Below are 16,936 nucleotides of genomic sequence, written 5' to 3' on the forward strand. Positions count from 1 at the left end.
TAAAACTAAAGGGCTCCTTCCCTCGGCCACTGGATGTTGCTGGGGTGTGTCCTTAGTTGTTTTTTTAGAACACCTGTACCCCACTCTCCAGCCCAAAAGCCTCTTGCAGAAGCTTATGCTTGGTCAATTAAAACAACGTTGTCCCTGCCTGTAAGCTTACAGTCCAAAAGACACAGCACAAAAGGAAAAAAGGATGTGCAGGGGAGAGGGAGGCAGGAGTCAACTCAGGAGCCAATTCTTAAAGTTAAATATTAGTTCTTATAATGAGCAGCTGGAATGGAAACTTTCATGGGTAGGATGCACCTGATGGAGCTGGTCTTTCAGCAGAGCTGAGGGCAAGGGCCCTTCTTCCCACATCTCCCACTGTCACAGCCTGAAAGAATGACTGCAGGCTGAGAGAGAGCTTTCGTGCCACAGGGGCTGCCTTTCCCAGCTCTGTGACTGGTAAGATCCCTTCCCTAGTGATGCCAGGGACTGAACTATGGCTTAGCATTATAATGAGCTAAGCCACACCCCAAGCACTGTGGTTAGTAAAAACTAAGTGAGCTTCATAAACCATGGCTTGTTTCTAAGTGGTTAATCTAAAACAGAAGTGAAAGCTACCAAACTCCTCCTTGTGGCTGTACTGGAGAAAGGAGGAGAAGGGATGAGCATGCAGGCCTTGTGGAGCACCTGGGCCCAGTCTCATGTTCTAAATTGGCCTGCGAGGCCTTTTCTTTTTTAAACAGACTTTAGGACAGTGTTTTTCAAACTTGCGTTCCCATCTGTTGTTGGACTACAACTCCCATTATCCCTGACTGCTGGTCTTGCTAGCTAGGGAGGATGGGAGTTGTAGGACCCAAGTTTGAGAACTAGCATTACATCCAAACTAGGCCATGGAGTTCCCCGTGGCAGAGCAGCAGCCTTCTAAAAGAACTGTGTTTGGGGTTTTCTTGCTTGCTTTAGACGAGGATGTGGTTTCGGACCAAATAGCTGTGTGGAATAAGCAGGCTTAGTTTGTTCTTGCAATTCCAGGAATAACCAACTACGAAGAATACTCCTTAATCCAGGAGAGCAACGAAGAAAAGAAAGAGGAGGGCACAGGGACCCTGAAGAAAGATCGAACGCTGCTGCGAGATGAAAAAAAAATGGAGAAATTAAAGGCAAAGCTGCACACGGATGATGACCGTAAGTTGTGTTCCCCAGTGAAGCTCTGTGGCCTTTCATATTTTGCTGGACTCCAACTCCCATCAGCCCTAGGCAGTGTGCCCAGCAGCCAGGAATGATGGCAACAGTGGTCCTACAGAGGATGCTCAACATGTTCCCAACCTATGACTTGTCAGAATAAATGGAAACTGAAGTTGGTGACAGTCTCTGAAAACAGAAGTGAATTAACAGTAGCTCTGACTTGCAGAAAGTCAGACTGTGTGTGTGTTTAATAATTTGTGTTAAAGGTTTTCTTAGTTTACAAAAGTACGTGCATTGTCTCTTTATCAGGTTGTGTTTTCTACAGATCAGTTACATTTGTTGTGAGACATTAGTGTTGTATGCAGTATAAGGTTGAGAAGAGAAAGGGGTGGGGGGGTGGGGATTGTGCCAGCGTTGACTGGATATGTTCTCTTTCTATTCACTTATTACGTTTCCTTGGTAATGAGAGGTATTGGGGGGGCAGGGTGTGGTTGGTTGTCTGTGGTTGACTGCAGTGGGGTTTGTTTGCAATTGTGAGGGGAGGAGGACTTGTTGGGTCAAGTAAGCCAAATTGATTCATATGCTGTTGATGGGTTCTTGTTGTTATCTTGTTGGGCTGTGTATGTGATAAAGGGGATCCATACTAGGGTGAAGGTATCCTCTTCTATTTGTCCCTGTATCAGTTTCAGTTTGTTGGTTAGCTTTTCTAGTAAGGCTGTTTCCCATACGACTTGGTACCAGTTGTCCTTGTTCACTCCTGACAGGTCTCTCCAGTCTATGAGGCTGAGAGTAGGTGGGTCATAAGCTCTTTGTAATGTGAGTGGTCAATAGGATCTTGGAAAATCTTCAGTAGGGCCAGTTCTGGGGTGAGTTCTAATACTTGTTTAGTTACTTTGCATATATCTTGTAGGACATTTGTCCAGAAGGGTTGGATTTGGGAGCATTTCCACCACATGTGGAGGTATGTGCCTGTAGAGGTGCAGTCTCTACAACATTTTCGTGAGGTTCCTGGGTGTATCAACGCCAGTTTCCGTGGTGTTAAGTACCATCTGTATGTGAGTTTCAGTGTGACCACATTCTAGTCCATTGGGTGGGGTTAATTTAATGGCCTATGTCATGCTCCCATTGTTTTTTGATTGTGTCAAGGGAGCTTGTGAGATTTTGGACCAGTATTTTGTATATTGTGGATACCATCCCTTTGCCTTGTGTCTTTGTTGTTAGGAGAAGATTTTCAAAGGTGGTCAAAGGCCTCGTTGCTGCTGATTTTACTACTGGGTTTTTTAAAGAAGGCATGCAATTGGTGGTGTGTTAGCCAGGGCATTTAGGTGTCCCCTAGTTTGTCTTGTATTTCTTGTGAGCCAAATTCTCCACTGTGAACAATCAATTTTAGACTTTAAAAACGTATATTGGCTGCCAAGGAACAACTACCAGAAAAGATTAGTTATCAAGTTTCACCAGAATAGAACTCCAACTAAGGTTTTGCACATGCGAGATCATTTGGCAAAGTACCAAATATTATTGACAAGAGTTTTTAAAGACAGTATGTGCCCTCCATTGTGCAAACTAAGACGCAAGGAACAAGCATAAAGAACAATAATTACTTTGGTGCAATAAAGAGCTCAGCTAAGAACAGCAAATGCCAGAGGAGAGGAACCTCCCTCTCCATAGCAACAAGACCCGATTTAAATACCCCACAGAAAAAGGGGACTGTGACTCAGTTAAGGGAGTCAGTAGACTTACAAGATTCTCCCCAGACTCCAAAAAAGATCCAGAATAAACGGTCCCTAGAACAGAAAAAGGACCAACAAAACAAAGAGGCTGCAGATAATGTAGAAGCTACAGGACTTAGGGAAATCGCCCCACTGACAGACCCATAATGTATCACATTAGGCCCATAATGTATCATGCTGCTCATATGCTGACCCTAGAATCCCCGAAGTGTCCATCAGTGGATGAACCATTAGGAAGATTCAACCTACTAATTCAAACCAGCCCAGATAAAGAGGAGGGGACTCAATTTACAAATGGAACAAACTCAACAGGAAGCGAAACATGTTCTGCTTCCAAGGCAAAGTTCACAAACCAAAATACCTACTTCCAGATTTGCAGCGTTCTTAAGGTTCATTAAACGTAACAAGAAACCGTGGCTCCATTTCATTTTTTGTTTGCAATAAACAAACCATAGTTAGGAAGGATTCAGATAAGCAAGCAAGCTATGGTTTATTAAACCAGTTTGCTAAACCGCAGATTAGCACTGTGTGTGAACCAGGCCAGTGTCTCCCTAAGTGCATAAATGTTAAAGAATGTCCGGTGTTGAAGAACATGGATGTTTGAATGTGTTGGGAAACTGGAAAATACTTTAACTTTATTTATAAATCTTGGTCCTGCTGTACAGTAAGCGCTGCTTCTGACTGCTGCTTCCACAAAGCCTTTTGCACAACCCCCCTAATCACCATCCAGAGCCCTTGGTAGCTAAGCCCCCAAAGTCCATCCAACAGAAACAACTGCACATTGCTTCCATTGTTTTACCCCTGCCTTCATCGCTTTCTCTGATATTTTACCATGCATGCTCCTTGGGATTGGGACCTTTGCTGTCCAGGGAGCAGGTTCTATGGTTGTGATGCCTCTTAACATAGCAGCTGATGCAGCAGAGCCCCATTTGAGCTAGGTGAGGTCAGGACCCTGGACAGAGCCCTGCCTAGAAGGGAACTGTTGCTTCAGCAAGTTGCAGAAGCCTTCCTGAGGTCTTATGGAAGATGGCTGGCCTAGGCTTTGTGTGACCCTCATTACCCTCCAAGGAGCTAGCTGTTCTGCAGCTGTAGGTGGGTGATAAGGACCGTCTCTAGGACTGATTCTTTTGAGATTCAGATTCTAGCAACGCTAAGGCTTCTGACCCAGAAGGACCTGTTGCAGGAATGGTGACACCTTGCCCAGGTTATCCTCTGAGCTTTGCAGTGGGTGGGTGGGCAAAATGGTTGAGGGTGATATTCTCTTCCATTTTTTACAATGCACTAGGCACACCCTGATGGCGCCGTATAAATATAATTGCATACCCAAGATCACACCATCCTTTTGCCTTTCACATGTGCTCGTAAATCTGAGCATAAAAATTCAGAGACGTTTCCCCACCTATTTGGTGTGTGCCTATAGGTGTGGACTAAACCAGGTTAGCGAATGAGAGTCCAGAATCAGCTGTTTGATTTGATATGGCATGCAAGGGTAGGATCCTTTATATATTGCAGTGGAACAACAGAGGTTCCCAGGCAACAACTATACATATTCTTTATCCTCCTCCTTTCCTCCTTCCTTGCCTCCCCCGCTGCCTTTCCCCCTTTCTAGAATTGGCTTTTGACCAGCCTGGCGTCTCCTGCTGCCCCCTTCTCTTACTAGAGTAAGAAGTGCTATTTAGGTGTGGACTGTGTGTGTGTGTGTGTGTGTGTGTGTGTGTGTGTGTCGCTTTATTCACCTTAGATGCTGGAGGTCAACGCAGTGAGCTGCTTTCATATGCTGGAATCTGCAGTCCAAAATCTCAATAGTGTTTGCAAAGGAAGCTAAAACAATCCTCACTTTGTTCTGTAACTCTGAGAGTGATCCAAGATGATAATTCACCATGCACAACTTGGCAGGGGCAAGGACTTCTTTATTTTATTGATTTTATTTTAATTCCATTAGTGTATCCTAGCTTCACCTCCCATGCAGGTTTTAGAGTTGCTTGTCAGTTAAAAATCAAAACTGAACAAAGGAGAAACAAAGCAAATTTATAATAGCTCAAATGAGACCACAACAAGGCTTTTGCAGTGATCCTGTTCATTTTTAACTTTAATTCAGCATGAGCTGCATATATGATGTATAACACTGATGCCCACTCAACTTCTTCAGTCTGCAGAATCAGCCCTGGTACAGGTTCCACATAATACTCGTTGCACATTTGTAAGAAATTGATCTTTTAGTGTGGCAGCACCTACACTTTGGAACTCCCTGCCTATTGACACCAGGCTGTACACTTTCACTGTACACTTTTTTTGCACTTGCTAAAAACATTTTTGTTCAGGCAAGCCTATACAGATAAGCAGAAATTTGACGTGTTTTTTTAATCTGGTTTTTAGTGTACTGTTTATTTTTATTTATTTATTTTTGGAATGTTTTAAACAGCTTTTTTTAACTGTCTTTACTGATAATTTCATTGTTACATTCATTTTGTAAACCACTTCGAGGCTGGTTTTTGTTTTGTTTTTACAATCAAGCAGTATATAAATTTTATGAACTAAATAAATAAGTGTTCCCTAAAGGTTGGAACTTGCTACATGGTTCGTGGCAACAATTCAGCTGCTTTCAAGGAAGCTTGGAAGCTGCCGTATGTCCATTCAGCCTGGCCGGCCGGCCCAGTATTGGTTGCTTTGACTGGCGGCAGCTGCTCTCCAGGGCCAGGGACTCAGAAAGGTCCTTCCCACCATTGACAGGCAACTGTCGTGCTCAATCAGCCTGGGCTGAGTGTTTTCCCCTCATAACTGGAATCCTTCCAGCCAGGGAGGACAAGGCGTCATGTAGTTCTGTGGGAATGCGGAGGAAGTGCTGTGAGGCTTTGAGTGCTCAGGCCAGCTCTCAAAGGAGCTTGATGACTGCAGAGTGAGACTGCGGCATTTAATCACCTCTTGGGTTAATTTTTAAAAAGGGCTTCTGAAGGCCAAATCCATTTCCCTATAATTCTTAGCACGTGCAGAATACCTAGATGCAATGACAGTAAACTATGCAATCTTGATAGTTCCTGGACAGGATATTGGCCCAATTCCATTTTCCAGACAAATGCCATAATCATGAGGATTGCATAGATCAATATGTAGTTATGAGTCTGGGGTGTGGCAACTTTCCTCACAACAGAAAAAAACACACCCCTGCCATTGGATGGTAGAAATTAAGTTCTACTCAGGGAGGACCCACTGAAATCAATGTACTTAAGCTAGTCATGCCCATACATTTCAATGGGTCTGCTCCATGTAGGACTAACATTGGCTACAAACCCAATGACATGGGTGTTTTAATCTGGTATTTGTTTATTGTTGGTTTAAATTGCTAATGTTTAAAACAGTTGTTCTGTAGGCTAATAACATGCTCTCTGCTTTCAGAGCTTTCTGGTGGTGGTGATAAAACTTGTTACCAAGGTGCTCAGCCTTGCTGGCATTCTGAGTAACTCCCTTTAAATGCCTTGACATTTCTGATTCAGTTGATTCAGTTTTGTCTGTGAAAGGCTGACAAAGCAGAAGGATACGAAAGTATTATATTGGTTAATGATGTAGGCATACAAGCTTAAGAACCCTGGGCATGCAAATTATCTTTCTTATTATCTAACTCCTAACTTAATCAAAGGATCCAGAATTCTGGACCCAGCCCTCTTGTAGCCCAGGGGCAACAAAACACCAGCTGTAAAGCATTGGCTCTGACCGTCAATCTGTTGGTAACTATTAGCATTTCTTAAGGACAGGAACCTTCCACCAGAGATATACACAAGAAACTGGCCACTCTCTGCTCCTTGCACACCTGTGGCAACTCTTAGGAGCCCATCAAAGCCCTGCTCTCCTTTGCTATGGTGTGGGGGGGGGCGGAGATGACTTTAACTACAATTGACCTATAATACAGTTCCCCAGCTAGATCTGGGGCATGCTTCCCCCAGGTCTATTTTGCAGGTCGAGGAGGAGGATTACATGGTGGGACACGGGCTGCCCCAACCCCCTTTACTTTAGTCCTCCTGCCCACCCTTCTTTCCAGGCTCCCTGCCATTTTTCTCATGCCTAGCTCAGTTCAGTTAGACGCCTTTGCAACTGCGCTGTTGCTTGCATTCCCTCCCTTCAAAGAAGCTTCACAACCTTACAGGCTTTCAGGGACCTGCAGAGTCCACATAGCCCACCTCTCCCATCGCAACCAGACCTGGGAACTCTTGTCAGCCTGGTGCCAAGAAGGGTCTCTGGATTGGGCCCCTGCTTTTTTCTATCAGGCCTGGGAGAGGGAATACTGTTGCTTTTCCTTCCCCTTTAGCCTTCTCGTTTCTAAGTTTAGCCATGCTGGGGGCCACTTATATAATTATTTTCCCTCTGTCTGCCAATTAGGCTCTGCTTGTTTGTATGCTGCCTCCTTGGCATGCTGTGTTTTCTCTGTATTTGGTGGGTGACGCTTTCCAGGGGCGGTTTCAGGGTAGCTTGACCGGTTCAGCTGCACTGAGCACCGTGTTGCAGGGGTCGCCACAGCAATGCTGTAGAACGGAGCTCAAGTGCCAAAGGGGCGCTGAATTTTAGCATCTCAGGGCGCCACCAAAATTTGAGAGCTCACAGTCTGCCACTGCTCTTTCCACCTCAGACTGCCCCAGCTGTAATTCTGCTGCTGGTTCATTTTGAAAACTGTCTTATTTTAATGAATTCTTTTTCATTCTGCAACAATCTGCATAATAAACAATATTTCTACATCAAAATAAAAATGCACATTCTTTGATATTGCTCTCTGGTCTGGTGTCTGAGGACTAATTCCTCAATGCAGGGTGTTCAGAGTGATACACCCCCCCTCCCCGCTCCAACATATGTTGTTGGACTCCAACACCCATCAGCCCCATCCAGTGATCAGGGATGATGAGAGATGTAGTTCAACCCCATCTGGAGGGCTACCCCTGTAATGCCCAGGGTAATATTCTCATAGAACAGTGTGACTTCAAGCCAAAGATTTCATTACACGTGTGTTCCAATACACAGGCATACATGTGTGCTTATATGTAATGTGCAGTCAAAGACGCATGGCAAGAAGCTGCCACTAACTTGCTATAGAAAGAGAATTTGCTCAGGTATTTGATTAAAACAGATTCAGTTTTGATTGGGGTTGGGAGTTAGTTTTTGTATTGCCCTTGACCTACCTTACAAGGCTGTTGTGAGGATTATATACAATTCCAACTAAGTGGCTGGCATTGTTATTGTTTCCAAAATTTATAGATGCTTTTTCACCATAAAATGGTTTACAAATCAATAATGAAATGGCAGGTGTCAAATACTATGGGGTTTCAAACAATAAAAAGCCACAGGTAAGAATGTGAAATTGGTTTGGTACAACTTAGTTAAAGTGCCTCCTGGAATACAGGTATTGTATATACAAATGATAAATACAGTGGTACCTTGGTTCTCAAACTTAATCTGTTCTGGAAGTCCATTCCAAAACCAAAGCGTTCCAAAGCAAGGCGTGCTTTCTCATAGAAAGTAATGCAAAATGGATTAATCCGTTCCAGACTTTTAAAAACAACCCCTAAAACAGCAATTTAACATGACTTTTACTGTCTAACGAGACCACTGATCCATAAAATGAAAGCAATAAACAATGTACTGCAGTCATGCACTCAATCAAATCAGTCAATCAATCAGTAGCTGAACTGTGTTCCACACAGTCACAAAAACTAAACAAAAAAGCCACAAAAACGCAAAAAAATAGCAAAAATAGACAGACCTCAGCCTAACACTCAAAATGGAAGCATAACACTCAAAACGGCGCATGTTCAGCTTCTGAAAAAGGTTCACAAACTGGAACAGTCACTTTCGGGTTTGCAGTATTTGGGTTCCAAGTTGTTTGAGAACCAAGGTACCTCTGTACTATATATGTAGTGACAGTGGCCGCACCCCAGGAGTGGCTTCAACTGACCGGTCTCAAACCTTCAGTGAGTTAATGACTTCTCCTGCGGCAGATTGAGCGGAGAAGACCAATAGTGAGTCCAAGAGTTAAGCAGGCAGTTTCTGCATGCGCTGTAGATGGAAGTAAGGGCAGCTGAGGCTCATCAACCTAGGAAGGGAGCCCATCTAGGAGAAGAAAAACTATGATCCTAAACCTCCACTGCCTTGCGGGATATCTTCAGGAGGAGAAAAGACCAAGGAGTAAACCTACACAAATCTGGAGTGGCGTTCCTAAGACTGTTGGCTGGCCCCTTGTACATCTCCTTCCAGCAACTCCTGCAGCCAAGCTGGTGCCAAACATATTGCTCTGCTTTCCTTTGGACCCCATCAGCAAGGCCGAGAGGCAGCCCCAGATCTCCATGCACATTACTAGGCTTGTCCCCAGAGAGGTCACTTTGGTGCTGCTCATGCAGCGGTTTGGCTTCACCTCCAGAGGCACTGTCTTGAGACAGATGGATGCAGACAATGAAGTTGGCTTCCTTTTGAGGAGTTATCCGGAATGTGTATCTACCATTTGGACTCTTTTAGAAGTTTACATAATTGTATATCCATTGTTGGTATATACTTCAAATTATAGACAAGACATTTGCCATTTCATTTCATGTTCTTGAAAGCAGGTACCCTCTAGATGTTGCTGGACTAGAGCTCCAGACACCCTCTCCAATTGCTGGCCATGCTGGTTGGGACTGATGGGAGTTGGAGGCAAGCTACACCTGGGGCACCTGGTGGGGGAAGGCTATGTTACTGAAATACTGACTTCTCTGTGTGTGTGTGTGTGTGTGTTGGTTGGAATGCCTAGCTCTTGCAATTGCAAGAAGAGGTAGAAAGAAAGGTGCCCACCTGACACCCTCCAGATGTTTTGGACTACAACGCCCATCAGCCCCTGCTAGCACAGCTGATGGAAATTGTAGTCCAAAGGGGATCAGGTTGGCAGAGACTGAGTGATAGTAATGTGCATATTGTGAGTCTTTTTTTCTTTCTCCGCTTAGTAAACTGGTTAGATCACAGTCGAACGTTTCGGGAGCAAGGAGTGGACGAGAATGAGACGCTGCTGCTGAGACGCAAATTCTTCTACTCGGACCAGAATGTGGACTCGAGAGACCCTGTTCAACTAAATCTGCTTTATGTTCAGGTATGCTAGAGCTGGAATCAAGAAATCCCTCTCCAGCTCTGCATCAAGCCAAGCCCTACTCTCCTTGCCAGCTATCCCATCAGAACAGAAAGAAGCCTTTGAGTTACAGTTCAGACATACACGTTTATCACTTGTTCACAGCAACATCCAGGGGTGACTTACAAATGTGAATTCAAAGGGGCTGGATTTTCTAATAGGCCAGTAAAGGAATGTTCTTTGTTTCTGTAGAACAGGGCAAATGGAAGGTGTGCTGCACTATATCTTTCTGTCCTTTATGTAATCCATGAAGGGTTAAGTTCATTCTTCCATTTCAGACCTTCCTAGGAGGCAAATCAGACAATTTTAAGATAAGTTGACTGTTGGGTGGTATAGATAAGTTCTTCAGCTAATAAGGTACTTTTATTTCCGCTAGCTGCAAAATCAGATAAGGGGGCCTTTTTGAAACATTATTAATGCTAAATGTTAGGGGGAAGTGTTAAACTAAAGGAATTTTCTAAATCCTGTCTATTTGTATTCTGAGGGTTTATCCCTGCCGTATTGGACCAACTTTTTTGCCCTCTGTGTTTTGCAGATAGGCGCTTTATGTTTATATTGTATTGTCTGTTGGCTATAGACAATAAGACTTGATGACTGCATGGATGTGTGAACATGCTGTCCCAAATCAAGTACAGATAGTATTTCCTCATGTGCGCGCACACACACATACCCCGCATATCCTCTCGCATCCCCTGAACCACAAAGCTATTGTTTTTGTTGTTGTTTCCTCATTATATTTTACAGTGGTACCTCAGGTTACATACGCTTCAGGTTACAGACTCCGCTAACCCAGAAATATTACCTCGGGTTAAGAACTTTGCTTCAGGATGAGAACAGAAATTGTGCTCCAGCGGCACAGCAGCAGGAGGAGGCCCCATTAGCTAAAATGGTCTTCAGGTTAAGAACAGTTTCAGGTTAAGAACGGACCTCCGGAACGAATTAAGTTCTTAACCCGAGGTACCATGGTATTAAGATGTTACAATGGGGTACACAAAGAGAAGAGTGAAAACTCACTGGGGAAAGCGAGTGTGTCAAGCTAGAGTCCATATTTAATAGTACTGCATAGTACTATTTTCCCATGCTTTGGAGCCCCTGGGAAGCTCAGCAAACCTGCTGCCCCTGGAAGTGGGTGCGGAGAGTGCAGCTGAATGGGACGCAGCTGTGGGCAGCCTGAGGAAGCGCCATCCACCTTGGGCCTGTCCATAAAAAGCAAGTCTAGCGTGGGAGACTAGGGTGATGTCCGCTGTTTCCAGGAACTCTTCTCATTGTGAGATTTTTGCAAGTGAGATGAGAGTTTGTTTGGACCCTGGCTGAGAACCCAGAGGCTGAGAGGGAGCGTGTACCTGAAGATGATAGAAATGATAGATAGGTAGGTAGGTAGGCAGATATAAAATTTAGTGTTAATGCAACACTTTTACATTTTTTGTAATATTTTATTTAAATTGTCTCTTGTAGCTTCAGTTTTTTGTACTCCACTTAGATATATTTTCAATATATTAAATGGTATAGAAATTAAATAATTAATCAAATAATAAAAAATATTCCAGATAACACCTAATGCTCTTCACCTCCGTGTCAGTATTTACAAAGCTGTGTACATCTTCTGTTTCCCCAGAAACTACTAAAAAGCTGTCTTTTAAACTTGCTACCTGTCTTTCAGTGGTGCATTCAGATGTGAGCCATCAAGTGACATCATCAGATGATGCAATACCAAGCCACAGTGCTTTTCCACAGCCCCTGTTTATTTCAGTGGGTTTATGTAGCAGAACTTACCAGTAATCAAGAACCATTAGAAGGCGCCTTATTCCAGGACAGACTGTTTGTCCACTGAGGCCAATATCTAGCTCCACCACATTTGCTATGACTGGCGGATCTTTGGCATCCAGGTGCCAGAGCCCAGGAGTCAGCATCCTCTTCAGGTGAAGTACATGCATAACACGGTCTCTTTCCTCACTCGCTTTCCAGGCTCGTGATGATATTCTGAATGGTTCCCATCCAGTGTCGTTTGAGAAAGCGTGTGAATTTGGAGGTTTCCAAGCGCAGATCCAGTTTGGGCCTCATGTTGAGCACAAGCACAAACCTGGATTTTTAGAGTAAGTTGGTCCAACAATCTTTAGACATTGGGTTAAAGTGTTGTGTGCTGCTTTGATAACTCTTCCAGCCCAGTGGTTTTCAGGCTGTGTTCTGAGAAGCCAGGGGAAGTTCCCACAAAAACAGATCTGGGCTTTCTTGTTGAGAAAGCAGGTAATGGTGTTACAAAGCTCTCCATGAGAATTTCAGCAAAGGCCAGCAGTTGCCGCTGCTCCTTCACAGTGTGCCCTCTCAGTCTAGACCTATGCACCCAGTAAAGTGAGGTGGTAGAGACCTGTGGTAGTGGAGAGGACCATATCAGTTTAGACTGGAGGCAGGGGATCATCCTTTGGAAGACCTTCTTATGTACACCCGGGAACCCAAGATGGAAGAACACTGATTTAGGTACCTGGTTCCCTCCAGCTGCTTTGGATTACAGCTCCCATCAGTCCCAGCCAGCATAAAGCTAAGATGCTATGCTTGATAGGAATATAGCCACACTTACTAAGGATTATGGGAGTTGTAGTCCAACAACATCTGGAGGGCAGAGGACTGGTGAAGGCTGCTCTAAGCAGAACACTAGTGTGGCAAGGAGAGAGGAATAGACTAGAACCTTGATCCTTCATGTGCTAATTTCTCTTCTTGCTGGGAATTCCTTGCTTTAGTTTTACTGTTATTTCACCCGTCAAGCTTCTGTGCAGTTGTGTGCAGTTTCTGTATAAAATATTTCAGTGGAATGGCTGAAAATCTTCCTTCCCACCAAGGGGAACACTGTGGCTCTCAATCCAGCATCTCCAGCAAGAATAATATTCACAGAAATCTCTGCCAGTGGTGGTATTGTCTGTTGTTTCCTCTAAGAAATGACAGACAGCACAGAAGGAAAAACCAAACGGTCTCTTCTGTTGAAGCAGGGAGCCTTCATGAGCCATGAGTGGAGATTTGTCCAGAACAACTTGCCTCTGACTTTTTCCCCAACGCAACTATTCAAAGGCTAAAGCAGTGTTTTTGCAGGATCTGTGGGTTGGGTTGTTTTTGTTTTTCTGAAGAAGAAAAACCAAGGTACCAGCAATTACCCTTTCTTTCTATAGCTCGCGAATGCTCCTTTGTACACCCAGAGTCTTCCCTAACATGCAAATATGAGTACTTCAACAAACAATATGCAGGGTAGTGATATAATAACAAAATGCATGTGTGTGACCTTGCAAATATGAGGCCTGCCTTAACTCGTAGTGGAGCTCCCGCTAACTAGCAGTGGTCGTGGGCTGTTGCTGCCCTGTGTCACCTTTTTGATTTTGATTGTTGCGCTTGAACAGCAGAAGAATTCATATGGCTGCTACAGATGTTAAAACACTCTCTCAACACAGGAAGGAACAAAAGATGATGGCATAGATTGTCCTTGAATTTAAATACATTTAAATAATGTAATTGCATAATAATTGAATTTTTGTATCTCTCTGAAGAGAAGTGGTTCCCTTCAGTGGCATAAGCATTCTGCTCAGAGTTCAAATTAAAAAGAGCTGATGGATGATTTCTTGAGGGCGGGGGCGTTCTCTCTGCCGTTTCCCCACTCTGTACAAATGATTTCCTTTTAATTGGATGGAGTCTTTTCTGAAGGCCGATGTTATACTTAACCATCATTTCCAAAGGAACAGAAGGCATTGTGCTTTTCTGCTGAGCCATTTTACCTTAATGAAGGGGTCTCCCTGGGTTTTTCATACATCCCTTATAGGTATGAACAGTAAGTAACGAAGCCTTGAGTTAAGGCAAAGCAACAAGGGACAGTGTCAAGAAGGGTCCCTTTCACAGCTTTCTTACCAGTCATTTGTGGGCAGTGAACATCTACAGCAAGGGCTGCTTCATACACACCCTTGGTTTGCCAGCCAAGTGTACACACAACATAGACCAATTGCAGCTCCCTGATTGTTGTATCTGTGAGATACATACATTTGCTTTCCAAGATCCATTTGTTGCTCTCATAAGAGCCTGAGAAGGGCCTAACTGTAGAATTTGAGCAAAGGCCTAACTAGTCCAGCATCCTGTTCTCATAGTGGACAGCCAAATGGCAAGCAGCCCCCAAGCTCGTTTGTGATTTCCAGAGACTGGTATTCAGAGGTAGAACATAGCCGTCGTGGCTAGTAGCCATTAAAAGCTTTGTCCTTCTTCATGAATTTGTCTAACCCCATTTTGAAGACATCCAAGATGGTGGTCATCACTAAATCTTTTGGGACTGAATTCCATAGTCTGGCTTTTGTCTGTCTAGAATTTCCCAGCATTCAGCTTCTCTAGATGGCTGCACTAGGTCTAATGTTATGAGAGAGGAAGAAGAACCTCTGTCCATCCACCATCTCCCATGCCATGCATTATTTTGTACACCTCTGTCTTGTCCCCTCTCACTCGCCTCTTTGGTAAACAAAGTCCCAAACACTGATACCTTGCAACATATTCACACTTTGTATATTGCCATGCTTTTGTGCAGCTGCCATTCACATGAATGGGGCTTGCAGATTAAACCACATTGGTGAATTTTACCCTGTGTTAATTGATAGAAAGGGGGCACTATTTAGGTTTTCCTCATACAGGTACATTAATTATGAAACCAGTGGTGACGGTATCTCCCTATTGGATGTATGCGCAATGACACACCCAGAGTTGCTGCTTGCTGGGAACTGCTGACCACTTCCCCCTGTGGTGAGCAGCATAATTGCAGCCTCTTGGGGGAAAACCTTCTAGATCTGCCCTGTCTCCACACACTCAGACTCTCTGAGCTTGTTTGTGCAACAAGGTCTATCTGAGCTCTAGCTAGTCTGGCATTTCTGCTCTTCAGACCTGACTTTTGGCTTCTTCTCTGACTTTGCCTCCTGGTTGTCCTCAGATCCTGATTGCCTTTTGCTCCTGACTGCCTCTCTGACTCTTTCCAAACCACTTGCCAGCACCCAGCCCTGGCATTGCTGAGTCATTTTAAAGTACTAGTGTTATTAAAATAACTTGGCCGTATGCATTACTGTAATAGACATCTTCTCCCATACAAACATACCTCTGCTTTTAAATTGGCATCACAGGTCCTCCTCTTCATCCCATTCTTGCATGAAATCAGATGGGCCGGGTACAAGAGACAGGTCCTTTTAAGTGGTGGCCCCAAAACTGCAGAGTGCACTCCCTGTAGCAGTCTGCCAGGTTCCCTCTGTGAAATAGCCATCATAGAAATTCACTGTCTTTGAATGGTGGATTATAAATATTTGAAATAATTAATGAATAGTTAATTAAAGACAAAAACTCTTAAGAAAGCTGCAGCATGGAGCCCATCATCTTAGACCCTTTCAGTAATTATTATTAAATCTGCAAAGAGAATCTAGTTTTGCCTTGAGCACTGAAGTGTCTTGAACCAGCCTGCCATTGGCTTGCTGCCAAATTTCATCAGTACCAGAGTTCTGGCTGAATTTTGTTCTTCATCAATACTGCTATTCCAAGCCTGGAGTTGAAATCTACCATGTGATACATGAGGAGGTCCTCAGTGTTTCTAGTGCTTAAAACCTGTGATAGAAAACACGGTCTGCTTGGAATTCTAATAATAGAGGCATGGAGAAGGAATTATCCACGTGCTCAGAGACCCATTCATTATCACAGAGGTCCTGTGGCTAAGCTGTAGTTCAGATGGTGGAACTGAGGCCAAGGGCACATTCCACCAGGAAACAGTGTGTTCTCACTCATGCACTTCAGGTACACACACATGGGCAAGGCAGGTTTCTGGATGCAGCACCACGGATAGCTCCAACTGAGCCACAAAGCCTGGAGGTTAACTGAAGCCTGTGGAGTCTCCTTCCTCCAGTCCATTTTCCCAAGCTCCACCCACTTGGTCTAAAGACTGGATCTTACAGGACTGACCCCAGGCCTGAAGATGAGCTCCTTTATATGACCTCTGCACTGATGGGAAGGTATGGGAGGCATGTGACTCTAGTGGGTTGGGTTCAAAGGACAGCATTTGCAAAGATCCTGTCTCAGACTCTGCAGGCTCTGGGTTGCCAGCCTCAGCCTCCAAGGCACTGGCCTCAGGCACTGTTGGGTATGAACCACCAGCATCAGAAGCCCTACCCAATTCCATAACTGGTGATGGAGCAGCCCCAGACTTGGCCAACTCTGCCACATCTGATTCTTGAGTTCAAGGCAGGGCCATGGCACCGTCCTGTCGCACAGCTCTGCTTCATTTTCACGGGACTTGTGCAGGCTTATAAGTGGAAGGAAGATGTACTTTGCATGTTTGACCTCAAGCACTGTCGTGCTTTAGTGAAGACCTGCCACTGAAATTCAGCAGTTTAAGAATTCTGTTCAAATGTTGATGGAAATCCTAGCAATCATGCCGAAATACGTCCATCCATCCAGTGAATTTGCTGTCCTGTTTTGGTCTTAATTGTGAAGTTTCTAATGCAACAGCCCATAAACAGGAAAAGTACCTGAGAGAGCACCTTCCCCGTTGCCAGCTGACCTCCTTGTTACGATCAGCAGGAGATGCCTTGCTTGGGAATCCATTCTTAGCAGAAGCTAGGCACATAATAGCACAAGACAGGGCCTTCTTGGTAGTGACACCCCACTTATGGATGTCCTCCCAGAGGATATTCTATATGCCTCCACAGTGGATACATTTACATGCCAATTGAAAACATTTTGTTTATGCAGGCATTTGGTTCATAATTTCTTTGGGGTGTGGTCCCTTTAGGTATCTACACTGCCGCTAGTGTATTTTAATGTAGTGTAACAGTTTTTCTTTAGACAGTTGTTTTGGTGATTTATTATGTGAAGGTGCCCTGTGCTCCATACTGGAGGAGGAGACTTTTAATGACTA

General features: G+C 44.2%; 1 protein-coding gene across 3 annotated transcripts in view; it reads left to right on the top strand.

Moving 5' to 3' along the window:
• TLN2 (talin 2) overlaps window positions 1-16,936 on the top strand; it is a 173,650-nt gene that overhangs the window by 69,852 nt on the left and 86,862 nt on the right. For all 3 annotated transcript variants that reach the window (XM_053366097.1, XM_053366099.1, XM_053366098.1), the window contains exons 5-7: window positions 1,015-1,167; window positions 9,851-9,993; window positions 11,995-12,122. In XM_053366097.1, the coding sequence (XP_053222072.1) occupies window positions 1,015-1,167; window positions 9,851-9,993; window positions 11,995-12,122 (424 nt within the window). The remainder of the gene's footprint in view (window positions 1-1,014; window positions 1,168-9,850; window positions 9,994-11,994; window positions 12,123-16,936) is intronic.

The sequence above is a fragment of the Podarcis raffonei genome, chromosome 14 (assembly GCF_027172205.1).
Source record: "Podarcis raffonei isolate rPodRaf1 chromosome 14, rPodRaf1.pri, whole genome shotgun sequence".
Lineage (NCBI taxonomy): Eukaryota > Metazoa > Chordata > Lepidosauria > Squamata > Lacertidae > Podarcis > Podarcis raffonei.